We start from the raw sequence: 25,312 nt of genomic DNA, 5'->3' as shown, positions 1-25,312 counted from the left end.
ACCCTCACTGGGAAAAATGTCTTCCTTATGTCTAGTTTAAATCTGCCCTCTTTTAGTTTAAAACCATTACCCCTTGCCCTGTCGCTACAGGCCCTGCTAAGAAGTCCGTCCCCATCTTTCTTATAGGCCCCCTTCCTTTAAGTACTGGAAGGCTGCAATAAGGTCTCCCTGGAGCCTTCTCTTCTCCAGGCTGAACAACCCCAACTCTCTCAGCCTGTCCTCCTAGGACAGGTGCTCCATCCCTCTGATCATTTTTGTGGCCCTCCTCTGGACCCACTCCAACAGGTCCATGCCCTTTCCTGTGCTGAGGGCTCCAGAGCTGGATGCAGGACTCCAGGTGGGGTCTCACCAGAGCGGAATAGAGGGGCAGAATTGTCTCCCTTGACCTGCTGGCCACGCTGCTTTGGATGCAGCCCAGGCTGTGGTTGACCTTCTGGGCTGCCAGTGAACATTGCTGGCTCATGTCCAGCTTTTCATCCACCAGTATTCCCAAGTCCTCCTTGGCAGGGCTGCTCCCAATCCCTTCATTCCCCAGCCAGTACTGATACTGAGGGTTGCCCCGACCCAGGTACAGGACCCTGCACTTCGCCTTGTTGAGCCTCATGAGCTTTACACAGGCCCATTCCTGGAGCTTGTCCAGGTTCCTCTGGATGGCATTGCATCCCTCAGGCGTGTCAATCACACCACTCAGCTTGGTGTCATCTGCAAAGCTGCTGAGGGTGCACTCAATCCCACTGTCTATGTCATTAATGAAAATAAGAGTACTGGTCCCCACACAGACCCCTGAGGGATACCACTCGTCACTCATCTCTACTCTGACATTGAGCCGTTTCTATAGTCCTGTATCAGTGGATGCACACTAAGCAAGTTATAATTTTTTTTTTTTGTTCTGCACTGCTTCCAAGTCAGGCTAACCCCATAACAGACCCATGATGATTCTCACTTCAGCTGCTCTACTGCTGAACACCCTGAATGATAATGCTTTTCCAATTTGACAATCTGTTGTAAAGTTTGTATTTTTCCAGTAGAACTGTAATCCATCATCTTACCTGCATTTTCTTGACTTCAGGGAAGTCTCCTGCTGAGATATGGTATTCCCTTTGCAGCTGGATGTAGATCTCAGGTAATCTGCTGATCAGTTCCTTCTTCTTGTTCTCTTTTCCAAATACAGAGGGCATTTCTTTTTTCAGATAGCTGATGATATAAGCATGAACCTAAGAAGCAGCAAAACTGAAATCAATACTACTGTTTACCCACTCTTAACATTAGTATTCTTCTCTCAGGTCATAAAAAGAAACAGAAATAATATGTTTCCCTAAGTCACCTCTAGGATAAGATATTATCAATGATTGTTTCTGGCACTTCACATTTACATGAATAGTTATCAACTAGGTTTTGTTCCTTTCAACATTGCTTTGAGGGGCAGAGAGAAAGCAAACACATTTAAAAGAAATACAGATGTACATTTGCAGTTTAAGAGGCAGCATGGTACAGCACTTTATCAGTACTAACAGTGAGAGCAAAAGCAAGGCCCCAAAACCACATCCTGACACCACATACATGGATCATACACAGAGCGCCAGCCATACTGGTCCATCCGCCTCGGTGGTAGAGATTTGTAACTCTATTTGCCTCATCAATTATTGTGGAAAGCAATGGGATAGTGCCTCAAGTAATCCAAGTATGCTGAGTGGCAAGGCTATCTAATTGAAGTGATACCACATTCCTACTCCCAGAAAAGTGAGTACCTATTGCCTATATTTATGCAGCCACCAAAGGATGACAGAGCAGTCAGTATACTATTAACAGCAGCATGCCATGCCTGCCTCGTGAAGCTTTAGGGGAAAAACATAGAGCCTTTACAGCATGTAAGGAAAGACATTAATTTAGGATGACAAGTCCTAAAACACATTGATACTTGCAGAGCTCTTCAAGTTTCCTAGCTACTGTGATCAAGATAATGTAGCACTGCCACAAAAACATCCATCCAGCCCACGCACCCTCCTTCCAACCTTACCCCTACTGAGCCATTCATCTTTTCCCCTTAGCACCCTTCCACCACCTTTCACCACCAAAAGGATCTGCGTGGCCACACAGCGAGTGATCTGGTCCAGGACAGAAATGGTGGGTTTCACTTCTTAAATGAGGCGTGTTCACTTGTCCAGTTCATTGCATGGACACAGATACTCACGCTGCGCACAAGAGGGAAGTTCAAGGGCAGCCTTCTTTTAGAAGCAATGCACATCTATCACAACTTGAAGTAATCAAACTGCTTTCCTAAGCTCTGACCTGGCCAGGATCACTGAGGTCAAAGGACCTCCACAACAGGATAAATCTTTACAGAACTTGGCTCCTTCTTTATTAAAAAAGGATGTAGCTGTTCCCAAAACAGAAGTTACATACAATTTTCACACATACAGAAAAAAAAGTTAAAAAATAAGAATGTCTATCAAACCACTGAGCAGTGAAAAAGGGCAAATTTTGAAGACTGGGAGAAGAAAGACTACCACAAAAAAGCATCCATTAAAAAACAGTGATTATGTAGTTGTAGTGTAAATATAATAATTTATACCTACCAAAATACCACAGAATGTGCTTTATAGTATTCTGTACAAACCTTACACAATCTGTACAGGGAAAATGCTCTCCCATTCCTTTCCTTAGTTATTTAGGAGACCTACTGGAAACTGAAAAAACAAACCTCTGTTTTTAAAGAAAAATAGTGTAACCAGTTTGTATATCTTAAGATCACAACTTTCACACAACATCATTTCCTCATATCTAAAAAGACTGCATGCATTTTAATTGCAGATAAATTTAAATTTCTACAGAGAAGAAAAAAAAACCATAAAGAAGCAGAGTTTCTGCATAAAACCATGAAATTTTCGAATACTGCAGATATGCATGTTTCTCCAGAATGAGAGAATTGATTCAACACGGATATTTCTAAGAGAGTTTATAAATAAGTAATTTTATGGATCTTATGTTTAAAATAATAATTCTGACAAAACCAGAAAAGTATGTTTATAGTTCACAAGCACGAACAGTTTCACATGTGTATGCTAAGTGGTCTAAGTTCTGCCAGTATGCACATGTGTTTCTTATAGATAAGAACAGTTCCCATCTTCAAAATGGGATAGTGAGTCATGGGACATAAAAAAAAAGAAAAAGCCTAATGCCCAAAATTTTGACAGCAAGTTAACAGTATGCTTTTGGTTTTGGTTACTGTACACGTTTTAGAAGAGATTAAGAACTGAGTGGCATAGAAGTAACAAAAAAATACCATGCAATGTTAAAAATTACTCCTGAGTGTTAGTACTTTAAGTTCAGCTTGGAAGATAGACAACACTAGAAAGATTACATTGCTCTTTTCCTGCAGATAAACAGTTTATTCCTCTTCCACAGCTGTCTAATCAGCATGCCTTATGAGCCCTGTATTCACCTTTATCCATTTTTATTTTACATTACATAGAAACACCTAAAAACAATCCATCTGACACTTTTCCACTTCCAAAACAATTGTAAGAAATGAAAGAAAAAAGCTGCCAACAACATTCACCAAACAGATTGAGATTATAGCAACTTTTAACAAATATCATCAGGGATGTGATTTTAAATGGAATTTTCAAAGCAGCAACTGCTATGGTGTGCCCTAAAGCTCAGGCCACAAAAAAACTCCAACTTTAAGTGTATCATTATATTCAGAGAGTTAATTAAGACAACATAGGAAGTGGTATACAAGCCCCTATGTCTATTCTTATATCAATGTAAGTGCAAGTACTCTTCATGCTTGCTTAGAAGTCCATGTGAAAACGTGTTCCAAGACAACTGCATTAACTCATATTCTGTCTGATAACTGCATAGGAAATAACAACATACTTTAAAGTCAGAATTTGTGTCTGGCACCACCAGTCTTCTTCCCAAGTATTTCTGAGGTTAGACTTCCTTCTTTTCCAATTCTCCAAATGACAAATCGTAATTCTTGAATCACCAATTTTCATTTTGCTCCTGATCTTTTCAAAACAACAAGAAGCCTGCCAGTGCTTTTAACTATTATTCTAACAGCAGCTGCAGTGCTACAATAAAAGGAACTCACTGTAGAATCAGAGAAACAGGCAAAGAAATATTTCAGATGGCAACCAACGCTTATTCTAGTCAGGCTGTAAGAAGAAAGGAAAGATAAAGCTAGTGTTGTTAATCAGGGAGTCTGAAGATTAGTGTAAAATATAACCAGAAGGTTTTAAAGGTAGGTAATTAAAACCTGGTGATAATTCACAAAGCTTTGAAATGATATCCACTCATTCCTGAAAGATAACTAGAGACCTATCAAAAAATTAAACACGTTTTAAACAGTCAGCTGTAGACAGTCACAGTGTGTCACACACAGCCTGCTCACACACACTAGTTAGTGACAGTAAGTTACACACAATGCATGTACCCTTCCAGAGCCAAAACCAAGGGTAACGGTGACAGGGGCTACCTACAGCAGGGCACACAACTCATGTTCCTGGATAATGAGAGAGTTTTTTCTAGATACGATGACATATTGTGTCCATATGATATCCATATCATATCCATACGAAGTCCGTATCACTCAAGTGCCTCTGAACTGGGAATGAAGAAGATATAATCCGAGTGGCTCAAGAGTTTCAGTCTAATGCACAAACACCTCTCCGATTCATCAGTATCTCTGCTTCATCAAGAGTGAGGCTTTTAGTCAGTCTTGTATTCCAGGGCATAACATAAATGCACTTCATCAAAGTATTTTTCCACAGCAGCTAATTGACAGTATGCATTACGGCATTAATATATAAAAAAGCATATGGAAGGCTGCATGTGAACAGTTTTGGTTGTGGTTTTTTGCCCCCCCCTTTTTTAAATGTTCTCTACATACCAGTTATTGTTTAAAAAAAAAGTGGTTTATCTCCAAAAAATAACATTAAGATTACCTCGTTGCACAGTGTAAAAAAAAAAATAAAATTCACTCCCCTACCAAGCAAACTATAGTTTTAATGACCTAAAAAGCATAAACTCCCTTCTCTAAAGTTAGGGAGGCATCCTAGTACAAGTCTTCATTTCCTCCTACTTGCTTCTATGTCCTGAGTCACTATCTCTTTCTTGAAAAACTGACAATTCAATCCATTTGCTGAAAAACACACAGTTTATAGGTAGAGAAAGATTGGGAAGGGTGAGAAAAGACACACTGAAAGAAACAGAAGAGACTGCTCATTCAATTAATTTAGGTTTTTTCTCTTTTCTTACCTTTGCAAGTCTCGCCCTCTTAATGAGATCATTGAGTTTCCGCACAGCAGCCTTCTGCGGGAGACTCTGGATATCCTTGAAAAGATCCTGTGCCTCAGCTTCAAAGAGTCTTCGATTCTCTGTGTTTCGGAGAGGATGGGCCCAGAAGGAGCCAATGTAGACCCGCAGCACCTCTGGAGTGTTGATCACCTTTCCCAGGGACCACATGAGCGCACCGTAGACCCTCATCAGCTGCTGTGTGTCCACTTGGTCAGCCTTGTTAAGCACCACTCGAATCTTGTCATCCTGGCCCCGAAATGACTTAATAGCCTCTGAAAACTCATCAGATATATCCAGTTTATGAGCATCAAAAAGGAGGATGATGCGGTCGACCCTCTCAGCAAACCACTGGAGGACTTGGCAGAAGTCGTAGCCTGAAGGAAGAATACACTATTACAGTCCTACTGTTCAGAAAAGTGAGTCTCAGAGAAGGTAGGGCTGGGGATGGAGAACACGGGCATCATAACATCTACCTGGGGAAAAAGAGGAGATGGACCACCTGGAGGAGAGTGTCTGAAGACAATGAGGTCAGGACAACTGTATCCTACATTTCCTTAGACTGGTCTCACTACTACTGCCTTTTGTTTTCATCACTGCCCTTTCTTCAACCTTGCCATCCATCTCCTATGTCACTGTCTTTTCTGCCGCTGTGAGTTACCGTCTCACGTAAGTTTTCCTCTTCCCAGGACTTCTGGCTCCAGCAGAGCACCCAAGCTAAGCAGCTCTGTGGGGCTCTTATCACAAGCTCTCTTCATCACCGCTAACACTGACCCCTTTGGTAGCACTGCCTATCTGTACTAACAAAGAAAACAGCGCATGTGCAGCACTCCAGCATAAGTCAGCAACCAAAAATATTTGGATTTTAAAACCATTTCTGTACTTGCCTCTCCTTGCATTTCAACACTTGCTGTTATTTCTACTACAGCAAACTCAGAGATCAAATTTACGAGCAATGTGCCTGCATTGCTGATGGCTTTGAGGATGTGATGGGTTACAGAACACAACGAGCAGTGACCTTTCTGATCATCTGAAACAAAACTTTTTAACATCCTAAAGGAAAGCCTATTTGTAGCACCTGTCTGAATGCTTTTATAAATGCAGCTGGTAGCCTAATCCACACAACAGGCAGTATTCAGGAGCTCCTCATTCAGAAGTGACACATTTAATCTGTGAAGAGTCACCACTACTGATGTGGCATTGGGCTTGGCACGAATGTGACTCATCTTGTTTGAGCAAGGAACAGCAAGGTATGAGCTGGGTGCTGACATCCCACCCCTCCTGTTCCTCTAAGAAACAAATCATAGCTAAAAGAGGGAGCAGTCAAAATGCAAGGAATGGTGTAAAATAACGCAAACAGAATTGATAGTTCTGCCTCCAGCAGCATATATTTAAATACCAACAGCAAAGAAAGCTCAGTTACCACCAGTGAGCCCTCCAGGGTGTCTTTGCTCATTTCTCAGCTGTGTAAGATAAGCCTTTAAACCTCCAATCTCCCAGCAAAGAAAACCCACTTAGACTACTTACACATGAACCAATTATACAAACACTTCATACACCTGGTCTGGATACAAACAAAACACTCTTCACCACTCCTCCCTGGCACCTTTTAAACAGTATAAATAACAGGGTATGGGGACACTGTAAAGTTAATTAGCTTTTCTTAAAACCATGCTGGTTCAGTCAAGTCTTTATTCTCTATGCCTTCAAGTTGTTGGTCTTCAACAGAGAACACAAAAGCAAATCAGTTTTTTTTTGCTTTACAGTACAACCGGACTAGGGCCAACATCAAGAAAAGCAGACATACAGGAAAGTACTAGGAAAAATGGTGAACTCCAGATTTGTCATGGAGTATTAGCAACACAGGAAAGAACTCAGTCTTAAATATTTTGTTTAAAAATGATAAACAGCATATGAAATTAAATCCAGAAATTTTAGTTAATAGTAAGAAAATGTCCCTAGTTACCTGCCCCCCACCTTTCAAAAATAGTGATCATAAAACTTCACTAAAAATCTAGCACAGACTCATCAAACTGAAAAGAGAGGACTATGCTAAAAAGGTATTATTAGCATCCAAAAGGGTGCAGGTCACAGTCATTAACTGGCTATTAAAAAAAGCCAACATAACCTTTCCCATTAAAAGGTTTACTTCGTAAGGAATGCAAAGTCCAGCCCTTTTCTACATAATGCTGCTCTGGTTCCTTCATGTGTTCTTTCCTGTGACCAGTTCCTGAAGAGCTAAACATGAGATGAAAGGTGAAGCCAAGGAGGAGAGCTGCACAAAATATATCTCGATGTCCTGGTTTCAGCCAGGGTAGAGTTAATTTTCTTCATAGAAGCTAGCATGAGGCTATGTTTTGGATTTGGGATGAGAAAATGTTGATAAGGTGCTGATGTTTTGAGTTGTTGCTAAGTAGTCAAGGACAGTCCAGCTTCTCATGCTGGCCTGCAGCGAGCAGGCTGGGGGTGCACAGGAAGCTGGGAGGGGACACAGCTGGGACAGCTGACCCAGGCTGGCCAAAGAGATATTCCATACCATATAACGTCATGCTCAGTATATAAAGCTGGGACAAAGAAGAAGGAAGGGGTGGAGGGACGTTCGGAGTTATGGCGTCTGTCTTCCCAAGAAACCATTACGTGTGACGGAGCCCTGCTTCCCTGGAGATGGCTGAACACCTGCCTGCCCATGGGGAGTGGTGAACAAATTCCTTGTTTTGCTTTGCTTGCGTGCGCGGCTTTTGCTTTACTTATTAAACTGTCTTTATCTCAAACCATGAGTTTCCTCACTTTTACTCTTCTAATTCTCTCCCCCGTGCCACCGTGGGGGAGTGAGCGAGCGGCTGCGTGGTGCGTAGTTGCTGGCTGGGGCTAAACCACGACACTCGAAGAGAACTCTTCTCACTTTGCACTAACAATCTTATCAAAACCAGTAAGAATAATTTATCTTTACAGAAATTTCGCAGGAAAGGAAGGGAGAAGCGAGATCTTGTATGTCACTTGCATGTCACAACACAGTTCCAACAGTGCACAAATCTGAGCTATGCGCAAATCTGAGCTATGCAATAATCTGTTCTGATTTCACTCATGTAGAAGGAAATCTGCATGAAATGAAATACATTAAATTACAAAATTAAGCAAGTTAAATTCTGTTACGTTTTCCATCAATGGATATGTGAAAAGGTGACTTATAAGACTGCTTAAATATATAAATTCCCACCAGACATTTGGTATGTTTTGAACTGTAAAAACAATTGTATTGTCAACAAGTATACACTAACTAGCAATAAATTAATTTTAAATATGAATTAAATATTAATGAAGCATTTGCTTTGAGAAAGAAGAGTCCACTTGTTGAAAACTGGTAAGAAAAAGATCTAATTAAAAAACCTAAAAAACCTATTCATTTTAATGAAAATTTGTTGTTAGAAGTAAACCTATTCTATATACAGATTCAGTGGTTACACATTAGAGTGTATCTGAACTACAGAGAAAGGACATATGCTTAAATATTTCCGCCAAGAGTTTCACACGGTTGATTTCATGATTTCTCTACCCTGTCCCCACAGAGAACAAAATGCAGATCTGTCCCATCAATCAAAGCAACGATCTTGAAAGGAAACACAGGACAGCACTTAGACACAATGCATTTAGGATCCTGTCATACACAGTACGTATGTGTGGATTAGGGCTTTCAAAGTCAAGCAGTACTAGGTCAACACTGAGCAGTTTGGAAAACCTTACCAAAAAAACCTGGTGTTGATACTTCTCAGACTCTTGCTGCTCTACTGTTGCTATTTCTTCAAAGGTTTGTTCCAATGACTGATGTCAGCAATTATATCCAGCCTGAGGATCTATGTCTCACCAGGTACATCATCTACTTGAAACAGCACATTAGGAGGTCACAAGTCACCCTTGCACCCAGCTAAGGGGCAGAGGGAAGCAGAAATCCACCAGCAGCACTGCAGAGCTCTTGAGCTTGTCCCAAGCTGCAGTGAGGGAGCAAGCTGAAGCCGTCAAGGGAGGCCTAACTGTTGGGCATCAGTAACAGGCTGAGCAGAGACCACAGAGGAGAACAAAACAGAAGAGATGAAAAAGTTTGAGAGGGACTGCACATGGTTACCAACCCTGGAAACACTGATGAGAGGAATCATCATGAGCTCTCATGTGTCATTGGCACAGGGCAAAGTATCAGCCCTGTGCATGACAGCCACCAGCCATACTCAAAGATACAGCTGTGTAATCATGCAGTATGAGCATGGGTCAATTTTCTGTGCCAGTTAGTAATAAAGATTTAAACAAACAGTAGGCTTTCCCTTGTGGGCCCAACGTAAATAATTTCCAACTTGCCCTAATACCATCTCCCAAAGCTTTTGCAATTCAGAAAACAATTAGGGAGGCTTGATGGGCTCCATCCACTGTCTGCAAGCACAGACAGGCAGTGTCCAGTTCTTCCACCCCTGGGGCTGGCACTACTGGCACAGCAGAAGAGAGGTGCCTTCAGACGAATGCTGCAATGAGGAGGCTCCAAGCTCGGAGAACAATATCCACTGAGGAGATGAATCAGGGGCAGGCAGAGTGCTGCAGAGATCCCATCTGCCCGTGCTGTCGAAGTACCACACAACCAAGGCTACAACACACAATTCGGATGTGGACAGGAGCAGCTTCCCCCCGCAATTTGCTGTTCTTCTAGGGCTTTGCTGCAGGTGAGCATCTAAACTGTCCCAGTCTTTCAAATGGAGCTCAGTCCCACATGGAAAGATGCACTTTTTGCCATCGGAGGTGGAAGTTTCCAGTTATGTTAATGAAAGCCTGCCTCAGTCCAGCATTCCAGGATAACACTCTTACTGCGCTCCTGTTGGTGGACTAACCCCAAGGAAAATGTGCAGTGTCTCACTGCAACGGAGAGCCTGACTCAATGCTGCAAGGATATATACCACCTTATTTAATCCACGACTACATTTTCACAAGCCAGACTGAACTGAGAAAATGACCTGTATATAAGTAACTCCAGTTCTAAAAGTGCAAGCTAACCAATATCCTATATTCTCTTCTGAGCTCTTTCCCCGTATTGCTTGAAACCCTTGCCCTCACGCCACTCAACCACGAGCCAAACCCTCCCTTTCTAAAAGCAGTTCCTCCTCACACCCTGCCAGACATTGCTTCGCCTTCCTCCTCTCTTTATGCTCATTGTTCCTTCGAAATCTTGCAGACCATACGCACATTTCTGTCTGACACGGGCTTTGTGAACGTCACCAGTGATGCTGCAGAAGCAGCACAGGGACAATGCTGGCACACGTCTACACATTCCCCTCCAGCCACTTACGCAGCCCCTGAACTGACAGGCAGGAAGCTTTGGGCTCATCCTCCTGCCAACAACAGGAGCGGGAAAGGTGTGTCAAGAGAAACAGCTTTGAATGTTGTACTCTATGTATATTTTTGACCCTTCAGAAAGCAATCAGCTCCTTCATCCATGGCCTGGATGCCTTCCAGAGTTATAAATAAAACATGCTGGGAAGTAGTGCATATCCTGTATTTTTACATAGTCCCTTTACTGTTTTCCTGCATTTTAAAACTGAAAGTTAACATTTGATTGCTTTGCTCAGTCTCAGAAGGCTTCACGTTACTCCTAGTGATACCTGTCAAATTCTATCATTATGCAGTGTTACATCAAATAGTTAAGCAGTTACTCATGGGCAAATGGAAAAAAAACCAAAACACCAACAGCAAAGAATGAAGGTTTTACACTGGGGTCTTGTAATGTTACTTTTCTGTCAAACACATCAAAACATCACTAGTAAGAAAAGCTGCTGCTCACCAATGTTAGAAACAAGCTAAACTTCTAGAAAGGTAATTTAAAAACTCAGATATTAAGACACCAATAATGTGCAGAACACCTGCAATACTTATCAGGTGTTAATAAATGTCATATTCCATCACTGAATTATGAAAAATCTCATCTTGCATATATTATTTAGAAAATAGCAGCAAGATTCATAAGAAAAACAAAAGTTTAAAACAGAAATAGAAAACAAAAGCTTAAAAATTTTGCTGAGCTACAAAATGTTGAAATACAAAATTGTGAAATTGCCAGAAAAGAAATTCTGAATAATCACCCTGTATACTTAAGAGCTTTCCTGGCAAGCACAGAAAAGCACCCCTATGTTTAAGTTTGAAATAACCTTCAGAGTGAAAGGCAATGGCAGTTCCCATAGCAAAGCACACCAGCTGGAACCCTATTTCAGTGAGAAGCAGCCAGTGAGTTTAAGGGTTAACAACACACATTTTGAAGGAAAAAACCTTTGTTGGTCTGAAGGTCTACAAACAGAACCTTCTCTGACAGACACACATGTATGGACAGCAGAAAACGTCTCATAGAATCCTGCTTATATTCACACACAGTGATTTAAAAAGGAATTTAAGCAACTCAAACTTCAAAACATGCTAAATTGGACTTTGAGCATAAACATGTTAAAGTCAGTCTGACTCTTTCAGGAAGCAGGTCAGACAGGCCTTGCTGTGTGCAGCACCACAGGACAAATCAAGTTTGTATTCCACAAAACCACCTGTATGGAAACTGCGTAGGCAGCCCAAAAGTCATTACAGGAAATGTATCTGACTATGCAACATTTCAGACATGGGCGAGTGCAGCATTGCCTAATCATAAAAGCATGCAATAGGCACACACAATAGGTTTATACAGCAACTTGTAGGTACCTCGTGCGCTGATGGCTGAGTGTATGAAACCTTAAACCTTGGCAGCAGCTGCCCTGCAAACCTGGGGCACAGAGAGAAGTGCTCTAAGCTACACTGGTTAAAGCTAAACAGCATACAGGAGAACCACATTTGTGATAAAAGAATTATGCCAAGTTACGTATTCAAGACAATCCTTAATGCATTGGAAAAAGATTCATGAAATGCAAACGAGTCAAGTTAAAGCCTGTGAAACAGGTAAGAGTTTGAGGTTATGACTGAGCACTGACAACTTAGGTGAAAAGTCTACCATACCAAAGGGCAGGCCAGCTAGGCCATAAAAACAATTGATAAGGCACATACTATCAAGAATTCCAAGCAAAGGAACAAGTTGTATGTTAACTGTTAAGTCACAAGAGCAATTCTAGATGGCAGTGAAGAGCCATGGTCCTTTAAGCAACACAGGACTACCGGTGAAACATAACCTGGAGTGAAACACAACTGTCCCACACGTGAAATCTGGGACTTCCACAGCAATCCTTAATGGTGTTGAATTTTGTCACAAAACTGCTCACTTTTTCAGTGGCATATTAACACGATGCTCTAGTTTTCTGCTTATTTCACGTTCACTTCCATACTGTTATGGAAGTGGCAGCAGATACTTGAATGCTGCCAAGTATTATTTTCCCTTGATTTAAGAAGCAAGAAGGGAGAAAGATGAGCCTGATTTTTCTTGGTGGAGGAAAAAGGGAGCTGGAATCCAAAACGGAGAAGCAGAAGTGGGAGATTTAAGACCATCTTTGATTTTATCAGACTCTCTGTGTAAACTGAGACTTATTTTGTGGACATCTTATGAGAAGATTAGTTATACACTTGATCATTTCTGCCTAGAAATAAGAGTGACAACTTGCACCATTTGTTTTGCTCATCTGGTTTGGCAACATTCAAGCCTTTGCTTGCACAGATGTAGAGCACTCATTGCTTTTCATCTCTGCTAGTTCACCAATATATCACATATAGGAAAACACAGCTCTTCTCCCCATGATGAATGCTTTATGTGACCCTAAGCAATAAAGAGAACAAACCCCACATTCAGACACTGAACAAAGAATCCAGAAACATCTAATAGACCAGTTTACTAAGCAAGCATAGTTCAGATCACAGTCTTAAGTTAGTCTCTTATTCTGCGAGTGCAATGTAAAGACAAGACTATGGTTGCACAGCTGGCATATATTGTGCTCATTCCAGGATTCCTCAGAAAATGCCAGGTGTGATATGTTAAAGTAGTGATTACTTCCCCCTCCCAAAGACACAAAACACACAGAAGTTTCAATTTCTTAAGCAAAGGTCTGAAAACAGAGAGCAGCGTAAGTCACACACCCTGGATCACTACCATTTGCAACTCCACAGAAACATCTGACATGCACTTGAATACAGCTGAAGGAAACAAGGAAGAAAGTTATTTACATCGTGCTGTTTTGTTTTAATAGTTTCTCAAAGACAGGTTAATTTCTTAAACAGCATGTTGAAAACAGAGTTCAGTTCTTCACAGAATTTCCATTTTATTAAAAAAAAAATTCTCATTCCCTCTTCCTCCTGCTACCTTAACTCTTTTGATTGAAAATTGTATTACGACATGACTGAGCAACCTTAAGAAGCAACACCAGCAGCTGTGCCTACAATAAAAGCACCTCATTTATAGCCCAAACCCCTCAGTTTTTAAACATGACCAGCTTGAAGACCTATAGCTTATGAAATATTTCTTCATTCATGAACTTCAATACTATATGTAAGAGCCTATTCATTATTACTTTGTGGAAAGCAATTACAGTGATGGAAATAAGGCTTTTCCTCAGGAGTGTCAAAACACTAATTAGTCAACAGACCATGCAGCCTTAGTCATTTGCAGCCATAGCTGCAGGATGATAGAAATCCCAATCCCACCAGTTTTCAAAAGAAAAAATTCCAAACCCTAATTCCAGCCTTAAAACATGGGTTTAACAGGCCTTGTTGTAAGAAAGTTTGGGACACACCATCACTCAAAACCACTAAAACAGGCCCCCAACAGATAAGGATGATGACCTGTCCAGTACAGCAAAAATAGTGAGCTCAGTTATTTTCAAGCCCTGCAACTCACCTCTGCTGATGCGCTGCTTCTCTCCAGAGAGAATGCCAGGGCTGTCAATGATACTGATGCTCTTTAGTACCTGGTTAGGTAACTGAGAACACATGAACCTGCAGGAAAAGAGGAGAAAAAATAATTAACAGTAGCTCTAGCTTACATGTAGATTGTCCTTTGAGAGCTCCCCTTTATGTACCTGCTTTTAGAAAGACTCAAGTGAGATGAAAAAAAAAGTTTCTGAAGTCCTAATGAGCTCCGGTGTTTGGCAACCATATATGTTTAGGAAAACAAAATGTAATCAGAGAGCTTCTCAAAAAAAAGAAAACACAGGAAAACCTTGTAAAACCGTATGTCTAAGTGCTGTTAAAATTCCAAATTTTGCAAGAGCTGACAACATGAGCCCTACACGCAACGTTAAAAAGACTGCATAAAACAAACATTTTGCTAGGTCTAAAATTAGAATATACAGGAAACAATTCTTCATATACTCCAACTTTTGCCTAAATTCAAAGAGATCCAAAAGAAAAGGGAAGCAGGCAGAAAGCCATACTGATGACATGTTTAAATTCCAATTACCAGCAAGTCACCCTCTCACCTGCTCCGGCAGCATTTGAACAGCCCACTGCCCTCCTTAGGTGGGGCCTAGCAGAGGACTGAAAAACAACAGTATTTCTCCCACAAACCGAGCAAAAGCTTTCACACTGCCAGAATCGAGACTTCAAGTTACACACAGCAAGCTCCAAACAATAACCTTCTGCCTCTGCGATGGGAGACGAGTTCAATGGTGGTATTATGAAAAATAAATAACTCGCGAGGCCGCCGAGAGTTATGCAGAACGCTGCGTGTGTCAAGTACAAACCGCTCTGATGCTTCTGGGACAGTTCCTGACTGAAGAACTGCCTTTAAGAGATTTGCATAAGAGTTTAATCTTCTTATCGGGTGGCAGCTGAAGGCAGCGCTAACAAGCACACCGTGTAACCTATCCTCCTGCGAAGCTGTGGAGGGCAGTGGCCCTTCTCCCCGAGGCAGCCCAGCACAGGGTGAAGCTGCAGGCGCAGGCCGTAAGATGGCTGCCCTGTGTTAACCGATTGCTTTAGAAGGCAAGCTATCTCAAGAAACAGGGTAATCACAGACAGCAAATTTTAACCGTACCAAGGTCAAACAAGAACTTTAAGACCAAAGATAATCTGAGTTAGGATGAGTTCAGGCAGTCAAATATCAGATACAAAATGTGGAAGCTATTGTTGGACAAAGCCAGATGATTCAAAGGAAACCAGGAAGAAAAAAAAAATCTTTACACCTTGCTTCACCTTGTTTTTCAGGTGACCTTGTAGTAACGAGTCTGTAACAAAAGCACACAGCATCCCTTCTTGGGTACAATAGAAATGGCAGCACCAGCTACGCCCCTCCCTGGAATGCAAGAGGGGATAAGGAAACAGCAGCCACCTTGGTCTGGTAAAACCTTAGGGTATGTAAAAAGTACAACGCTTTTTGGTTTGGTTTTTTTTTTTGTGGGTTTTTTTTTTTTTTAGTGGAACATCAGGTGTAGAAAATGCTGCATATCTTGAAGCAAACTTTTCCACTAAGGCTAATTTTCTACAAGCTTAAGAGATGCCTTTGAAAGAGGTACTATTGAATAAAATAACATTTTTTTTTTTAACTTTACAAGACTTAAAGGAGACACTGTGTTAAAGCAAGCGCATTTTGTGGAAGCGTAGCGGACATGCGTAAGTGACAGAATATATTTGACCATGCCAACCATTACAAAAATATACATCACTAGTATGTACAACATGAAGTAGCTTTCATAAATTTGGAACAGTGTAAAGACTGAATTTTCATGTTTTTTGTTTAATCACTATTTCACTTTAGAAAGCCCAGCAGTTGTTTAGTATCACTGAGATGTTTCTAGGCCCATCTCACACGGCAACAGGCACCATTACTTCAGCTGAACAATACGGCAGCATTTTGGCTTCAGCATCACCCAAATCGGGACAGCTGGAAAAGGCTGTGCAAGAAAATAGAGAACTACAGGCCTCAGAAATGGAAAGACATGGCAGTCTTCACAGTAGTCATTAGTGACAAAGGGAGGAGGAAAGTATATAGGAAAAGGATATGAAATAGAAGGATATACTCAGAATTAACTGGCCGTACCTCTTAGAACATATCCATAATCTAAAGACAACAGACGGGTTAAAAATCTTACATCAAACTAATATTGCAGACAAAACTGTAATGCTAATTGTATCTGAATATATTTTTGACATTGAGATTTGGCTCTGAACCACTACTTCTTGCATGACCTGTATGAAGTGTGTGATTTTTAAGTTCTACCTCATCAAAAGCAAAACTACATACTATCTACCTTAACGACAACAGACCTTCACAAAAAATGTTTTATAAAAATAGTTGTACAAATGAGATGACTGTCACTGCTTATGACACATTAGACCCTTGACACTATCATGTTTTTAATATTATTATAAAACTATTGTTAAAGAAAACCAGCAGTATTAGACTATCCTTGCAAAAAATAAGTTACATTGTTTGCAAAAATGAAATCAACAACTTTGTAACCATCTGCTGATTTTAGTATTATTTTTAGATTAATTTTGGATGATTCAAAGAACCTAGTAAGAATTCATACTCTTTTTTGTGTCCATTCAGATACCCATTAGAACAGAGCAGGACCACGTGTTTCTTCTCAGCAGCACCGATTTATTTCCATGGTCTTCTGGCATACTGTAATACTTTTTTCCTCACTTACTTTAATCAGCACCCAAGGGCACACTAGGTCCTGTCCTCATCCCCTTTCTCCCAACTTTCCTAAAATGTACACAGGAGAAATAAAAGACAAGTTTCTACACTCAGGAGCCTTACAGAGACATCTATCACAAGCAGTGAGATACAGGGGGAAATAAGAAGGAGTCATGGAAAAAAGAGGCAAGGTATCATCAATAAATTAATGTGGCTAATTAGTAAGTACAAGCCTTGATTGCACTACTGCACTGTTGTTTGGTTTTAGTTTCTTCATTACCTCAGTCACTGTTTCCTTCCAAGTTACATTTAGATGAAAAGGGCACTCCACAGTCTAAGTGTCCATAGCCTTGTAATAGTAATACCTTAAGTTTTTCCACAAAACAAAACACTAGGATTGTGAAATCATTAAAAAAAAAAAAAGCCAGGGAGAGAGAAGTAGAGAGAAATATATAAGACAGGAGTGAAAAATGTAATACTGGGTATAAAGCATTGTCACTGCCAGTATGGCAAATGAGAGAAGGCAAAGCAAAATAGCTAGTATGACCACAGGTGAAGACAACAGGGAGAAGTTACTCAAAGATACTGAAACAAAGACTAAGACATTTTTAACTAGGTGAAGTATGAAAGAGGAAATGACTTGACAGTTTTGAAAAAGCAGCAATATGATCAGAGTGGCAGACCAAGTGTGGTGCTAGGGTAATACAAGCACCTACATCTCCACTGCAAAACTAAGGAGCAAATATGAATGTTGGGGAAGATAAAAGTTGCTTACAGCACTGCAATGTAACAATACCACAGTCACCAAACGAACTGGAACAATTTAGTTGGTCGCTTTGAATGTATATGTTTTTAGCTAGCAAATAAATCTTGCTTGTCTAAGATTCAGGACCTCAAAGGACTAGCTAGACAGATGATTTAGCCAAAAAATTATGTAACACATTCATCCAAACAGGCATTTAGTATTATTACATGTTCTGTGTCAATATTTGACTATCGTGAAAAATACTATTTAAGTACAATTATATTAACTTTTCATAGAGAACACAATGGTAGGGAAAGACAGAAATAGAACAGTGATTTGGAGGACAAGACTTAGCCAATAATCTCACAGAAAGAGGTCTTGGACCACAAAATTGTTATTTAAAATGGGACTTGACTGCAGCTTCCCACAGCACATATTCTTATCTCTCAGCAAAGTGATAGCCAAGCCAACTATAAGCAGCTATAAACTTTCTTCTGTGAATAAGCACACCGAGAGATAAGACTGTACATGACGAACTTTTAACACATATGCCAGTGTTTATCAGCCAAACAGGAAAGTTTATTGTTAAAAGAGAACCAATTTAGATTAACTGGCTTGCAAAATCAGGCCTCCATGTCAAGCCACCATCAAATACAGGAAGAAAACAAGGTGATTGTTCACACAATGCGAACAAAGTTATTAATAACTTTTAACTGGAAACATTTAGCCTGCTACTTAAGTTACCCATGGCAATATTCACAAGCCCCTGGAAAACTCTTCCCTTTTTTGCAAATACCCAACAGCCACCCAGAAGCTAACACTATCATTCTGGTCTATGGGACTGCTTGAAGACCAGCTAGTTAAAATTAAACACTTAACAACTTGAATACATACTTTATCCAGAAGGCATATTCAAATATTCTCCATTCTTGTAGGCCTTTTTACATATCCCAGCAATTCACAACTTTAAAGAGCTATACCAAGACCTCAGGTGAGACCGGCATAAAGCAACAAGACAGTATCTCAGGGAAAAGATCTTTTCCTTTTCGGATGGTAGTTTTTAATAATAGCACTGATCTACCAGTTTTACTGAGCAGGGAAGTTTGCACCCAAACTGATCTTGAGTTCCAGCTGGCGTAATGCCTTACAAACAAGTTAGCTGCTGGAGCATTTCAGCAGTTTTCTGTGAACTGGTTTTAACAACAATTTTCTGTTCTGAGAACCGAATATATATAAAAAAAAAAATTCAACGGTAAGGAGTGTTTAAGTTTTACCAAGTGTACACAGCTCAATGCTAATACTACCCTGCCTAGTACTGCTTTACTGCCTTTTTTTTTTAATTCACTTGAACCGCCACCGCTCATGCTTGTATTTGAATACCATGCTGTTCAAAACAAATACAGCAGAAAAAACTTAGTAAAATACATTGATGCTTGAAGATGGTACCAAATTTAAACATTAAAAAAATCAAAGACAGCCAGCAAACAGATCTCACCTGTTCAGGAAAGCATTTCCAAAGCGGCTGAGTTTGCGGAACGGCTTCTTAGGATCAACAACTAGGGCATTTCCAGGAACATTTCCTTCTGAATCTCCATACATCACAGCAATAAAAGAATCCGTGGTAGGCTCTGGACCAATCCGCATGCCTGGAAAATCTTGTTCAAGCAGGTATCTAGAGATGGACAATACATCAAGTAACAGAATGAATGACTGGGAACTATAGCAAAAGAAACTACCTATAATTCACTTGAAAATTCCCAATACATACTCTGGAATAATAAAATTACATTTCTCCTGCATTTCATTATTTCTATTAACTAAGGAGGAAAAAATAAAACCCCACCACAACTGAATTCCAGTTTTTCACAACTAGCTAAAAAGATAAAGTAAATACCTTTATAAAAACAGGGTGGAAGTATTCCCTCATCTGCAGCACCTGAACCACTGAAGTGGATGCTTCTACCAATGATCCCAGTGCTGTAGGTTGTACTACAAGACATTGCTGCTTTTCTGTGCGTTTTCAAGCCTATACAAGTGCTGCCGGTACTAAAAGGGAGCGGTTTGAAACAGCACATGAGCAGCGTCAGTTTGCCGACAGATCTAACCCTTTAATGAACTCGGTATGATTTTACTAACTTTAACCCATCTTACCACAGGCAGAGATAACACAGTTACAAGATAATACAGTTACATTTGTTTGGGAGTGAGGAAAGGATTTTTTTCTTTTGACCTGCACATCAAAAAGTAATTGTTAACAGTAAGTCAGACCTGCAGAACTTGAGGCCTAACAGTAACATACTTCCAAGAGGCATCAAGTCAGGCAGCGCTGTACCAACAGAAACCATCTTGCATCTCCCTTTGAGTAACTCACTCAGAGATCAGACAGCACATACTCAGTGGACCAAGTCTGACGCACCAAATCTTGACTTTCTAGACAACAAGGTCTCAAATGAAGGATTTGTGTATTTAACTGCTAAAACTTAATGGAACCGGAGCATGTATTTACAGAAAAAGTCTGTCTGCATCCCTTCCTGAACAGCAAGGGAGAAACAAGAGAAGCCCCAAGCGTATCAAGCAAGCCGCCAGCTTACAACATTCCTCCAGCCTGCACTATGATAACTGCCACTTTTCAAAAACAGAAGCAGACAGCCCTGCTTAATCTTGAAGCATGACTGCTGTTGTCCTCATTCACAACAGCACCATTTTGAAAATGTTCACCTCAAGACTAAGACCAAATTCTTTTCAAGTATGCTGTAATTTGACATTACAGGAGCATTAAAATTCTCCAGTCAACTCAAGTAATCTTGTAATTATTAATTCCACAGGTTCCATGTCACCCTGGAGTTCTCAAAAAAACCCCCACAACTTGAATCAACTACAATTTAACTTTTTACATAATCAAAGCTGGATTTAAATGAGACTTTTTCAGGCACAGGTGATGGTCCTGCATCCTCTGATAGCACCAGTTAAGTTTGAGCACATCTATATTAACATCAGTCTTTGAATAATAGGTTTGTTCTGGCCCTTAATCCAAAAGCACTATGCCTGTTCTGCTATCATTTCATAAACCAATATTGATTTAAGAGGAATTGCAGGCTGCTTTTGCTGAAAAAAAATTCTACAAAAGTATCTGTACTTGCTGAACAATCTCTGTTTGTCTTTAAATTCAATACTCAAACATTCACAGCCTTTATAGATCAGTGCACAGAAGCTGAATTTAAGGAAATAAATACATACCACACATTTCAAAGATCTTTTTCCACTAGTCTTAGCAAACTGGCTCAAATCAGTTCCACCTATGATCTGGGAGGCTTAAAGCATTGAATAGTTATTTACATGAGATTTCCTGAAGCTTTCTGCTCCCAAACAAACAAATGAAAAAATGCCAATGCTAAAGACTGTGGGAAAGGAAGAACACAAGAACAGTCATGCCAGAACATGCCAAAGTTGATTTGTTCTAATTCTAGAATAAGCATAGAATAAGAATGTACCCAATGCACAGTAACAGGGAAATAAAACTAACCCCTCTCCAAAAGCAAAAAACTCCACTCAAACCTCTCTGCATATGCAGGAGTGTACAATGCAGCAGATCCCTCATCTTTATGAAGTAGATCATGTATCAAAATGAAGACAAAACTCCTTTGATAGCTCAGTAGTTGAATCCTTTATGCATGGAAACCCAGGACTTTCAACTGTTGTAGCAAACAGCTAAACACCTGAAACACAGAAGTGTCTTCCTGCATACTCATGGAACACTATTGCAGACTAGAGCCCTCTAAAACAGGATGCAAAGGCTAACTCACAAAGAGTCACTACCATTCTTCACTAAGACTCTTCCAGAGCATTGATTTTGAAAAATCAATAATACTTTTAATTTCTAAAATAAGGTTTTTAACTTGCCACGATAAAATGTTCTACTTCTCTCAATTCTGCTTTTCCTCATTGCCCTTCTTTTAAAAGGGACAGGATGCCTATGAGACTCGTCAGTACGAATTGTCATTCCCAGACTTCTGCTGACAGAGGCAGCAATTCATAAGGTGCCAACACATATGACAAGAAGCTCCCAGAGCAGCAGTAAAGAACATGGTACTGAATCAAACGCACATGAGAGAAGTCCCAAATCCCAGGTCACAGAAGACTATGTGATAGGATCTGAAAGCAGGATAGGACACCTCTGGGGTAATAGGATAATTGCTATCCATCATAAGCTTATGAACCTGCCAGGCATGGTTATGGACATTCAGTGGCGGTAGCCTTTTAGATGCTTAAAAACAAAAAAATCTCCTGTCCTGCTCATGAAGTTGCTGCACATGTAACACTTGAAGAAAGAGCTGGAAGCGTGGAGCACTCTTCAGGATTTCAACATCTGTATTTTCAACTTGGAACTCAACAGTGCAAATTCAGATTAGCTGCTTATTGAAATGACTAAACAAGAATAGAGTGCTACTGAATTGCAGTGATATTTCCACGTTGATGTCACAGATTCAGCTTTAAGAACCAGACTTCTATATAACTATACAGGAAAGCAAGATCTCCTTCCAAATACCAAGTCCCACCCAACAGTCACAGTGCTGAGCCTGGTACAGCTATTGAACAGGCAAAGGAAACACTTTGCAAGGCAGGTATTTTTCCATTAAGACTAGCTCACAGTTGCACATCAAGAATCAGTACAGACTAAAATAAACCCTAGTTCTTGGGCACTGGCTGTATAAGCTATATCACACTTCCTCTCAGCATGAAAATATCAGTTTCACTTAGCCACACAAAAGGGATGAGCAGCCTTCTGTAAACTGAAAAGCTGCAAATGTTTTTATACAGTATTCTATATCAACACAGGAAAATACCTGGATTTTTAGCATCTGCAACTACATGCCTTTCTCAGGGGTCTTCAGCAGAGAGTTCAAAAAGGTTCACAGGAAAAATGCTTAAAAATAGCGAATGTCCCAAAGACAGTCTAGATCAAACAACAGACATCCTGTTGACTCTTCTGCCTTTGTTTTTACCTGGGCTATAACCTTTCTGCTTTGCCAATAAACATTCATCTATGTTCCTTTGCAAGACCTATAGCCAGAGTATGGGAAACTGGTTTACAAAGTTCCAGAGATAGCAAAGATTATTCACAGTTTCAGATAGTGATAACCATCTGAAGTCTAAATGCTTTAGCTAAGTCATACTAACACACAAACACAGGCGAGTGAGACAAGGACTCCATGTGATGCATGGGGAGACAAACTCAAGTCTCCATCCATTAGCCTGCTCACCTTCATATATATACTGCACCAAATCCTCCACTTTTTTTTTTTAAACACAAGAAAACTGGCAGATGTTTGCTTTAGTGTAAGAATTCTGCTCCAGACAACTCAAATAAAACTTTCATGTAGAGCTAGTAATAAAGAAGTTCCAGCTTTCACCTGAAGAAATTGAGAGACCTCTTCCTCCCAGAAGAAATAGATGCAGCCCATTCTTATCATACAAGCGACTGCACACTACTTGCAGACTCCAGTTATTATGCACACAAAAGGCTGCTTTCACAAAAACCAGTTCTTGCTGAGTTAAATACAAGGAAGTTTACCATTTCAACCTCTGAGTAATACCTCTGAGCAAAGTAAAAGCACAGCCTGGCAAGCTGAGGAATTTACTTCTGTTTTTCTTCATCTTGATAAGTTCTTTTAAAAAAAAAAAAGTCAGTCTCTTACACTTTTAAAATAGAAATGCTATTAACAAGTTAAACATTATCAGAGTGGAAGTTCAATTCATTGTTAGAAGGAAAGAAAAAGCTCAGCAACTACAAACTTGCACTGACAAACTCCTTTCTCTTTTCCATACACTAAAATTCTCCTCTCCTCACTTCTTTCTCTAAAGCAACCAGGAGAAATTGAGAGAATTACAGAAGCTGCAAGGCCAAGCAGCTCACATACAAGATAAGGATTTGGTGCTCACACATACTTCCACCCCATTAAAAACAATCAGAGGAGTATTAACATTTGGACCTGGATATATTTGTTTGAATTGTCAGCATTGTCAGATGCTTGACTAAAACAATATCACCCACCTACACCTTAGTGAAACTGGCCAGTTTCACCACATTGTTCCAAGTGCAAAGAGGATAAACATCATCAAGTGAAAAACCAGAAGAGCTGCTAGAAACCTGGAAGCATTTGTTTCCATATCTTGCTCCCCAGGGACATTCAGTCACTGCTAGATCAGTGTTTTCCATGAAGACTTAGTGGAAGGAACTGGGTGGATGTGGATGTGTCAGAGGTATAAAATGTGAAGTTCTCACGATAACGTGTAAATCAAAGTAAATCCCAAATGAATATCTGTCAGCTAAACAGAATTGTTTTGTTCACACATCAACCTAATAGTAAACACTTAAGTAGATCTAGTATCCCCTCCTGACTATGAAATGGAGAAATGTGGAACAAAAAGCAGTTTTAATTAAGAGTGAAAACAATGTTTGCTTGTTAAAAGGCTAGCAGGGAAAAAAACCGCACCAAAACTATAGTCCAACTTGATTCTAAGAAAAACTATCTATAATAAACCTGGAATTATAAAAATCTTGAGAGTGTATGATATTTTTCCATGGGAAATTCAGCCTACCAGAGGGGAAATGTATTTGTGGCTGACCTGGACACTATAATATTTTCCTATGTCTTCTTCTAAGTCTTGCCTTCAGCATACAAGCACTTCTCTTTTTTGCTTTTCTTTTTCTTCTCTAAATTGGATTTTGAGTAACAGTCACTGTGATGCTATTGTCTAAGTTGCTGCCCATCCTGGAGCATGCTGATTCAGCCAATTATTATCTATTCTATAGCGAACACTGATGTAATGGATTGTTCATCATGGTGAGGTCAGACTGCAATCTTTTAGAAGCAGCAACAGCTGTTCTATTACTGATTGGGGCTCAACAGTCAATTCCTGTCTTCTCCAGTACCTAGTAAGGGATTAAACCACTCTGCAATCTCCCTAAAATGAAGACAGGACAAAGGGGTAAGTGGGTGAAGAGAAGGGCACATCACAGTAGAAACCACCTTCTCCATCGAGTCAGATAGTTTAATAAAACACATAAGAAAAAAAATCTCTGAAAACTTTCTCTCTGTCAAATTTGGGCATCTTATCCCAGCAGTGACCAATGCTAAAAAGAGTTGGAAATAGCTGTAATAAATTTTCTTACTGAGGCTGTACATTTGTATCAGTCAACCCTATTGTTCAGTATTTTATGGTTAAGGTGATAACAAGTTACTCCCAAAGCAACAGTACCAAAAATACATCTGAGGCACTGCAAGGACTATCAGCGTTTCTAAGCGCAATATTGACTTACACTCCAGTCAAATAGGGGCAACTGTAAAGGACAAAAAAGTTGAATATCCATAAATCAGGAACATGTGCTCTCATCCAAGGCAAGCTCTTACAGAAGGGCGAAAAATTTTGCTATGACTTGCAAGTGACACAGCAACTCAGCTGACAGGCAGAACAGATTCTGGTACGTACGTATTTGTGACTGTTCTGTCTCCGTATTACCCATGCTCTCACCATCACCTGTCCATAAGCCACATAAGACGACTTGTCTGGAAATATATACAGACTAACAAAGCAGCTGTGCTTTTAAAGAACAAAAGGAATCAGCATGGCTAAAGAAATGTTAGGAAAACCCACATCACCCACTTTTAAGTGTTTGCAGGAATTCAGTAATAATCGGT

The 25,312-nt window shown here is 40.1% G+C and overlaps 1 protein-coding gene across 1 annotated transcript in view; it reads right to left on the bottom strand.

Moving 5' to 3' along the window:
- The window catches only part of EHD4 (EH domain containing 4), a 30,363-nt gene that overhangs the window by 2,921 nt on the left and 2,130 nt on the right, over positions 1 to 25,312 (bottom strand). Inside the window, exons 2-5 of the mRNA XM_082000839.1 lie at positions 19,108 to 19,284; positions 14,126 to 14,223; positions 5,263 to 5,675; positions 1,050 to 1,214 (exon numbers count right to left, since the gene is read on the bottom strand). Of these exons, the coding sequence (XP_081856965.1) occupies positions 1,050 to 1,214; positions 5,263 to 5,675; positions 14,126 to 14,223; positions 19,108 to 19,284 (853 nt within the window). The remainder of the gene's footprint in view (positions 1 to 1,049; positions 1,215 to 5,262; positions 5,676 to 14,125; positions 14,224 to 19,107; positions 19,285 to 25,312) is intronic.

This window comes from Phaethon aethereus (genome assembly GCF_964289735.1).
Source record: "Phaethon aethereus genome assembly, chromosome: 5".
Classification (NCBI taxonomy): Eukaryota; Metazoa; Chordata; class Aves; order Phaethontiformes; family Phaethontidae; genus Phaethon; species Phaethon aethereus.
The sequence above is the reverse complement of the archived record's forward strand: the minus strand, read 5'-3'. Positions and strand labels throughout refer to the sequence as shown.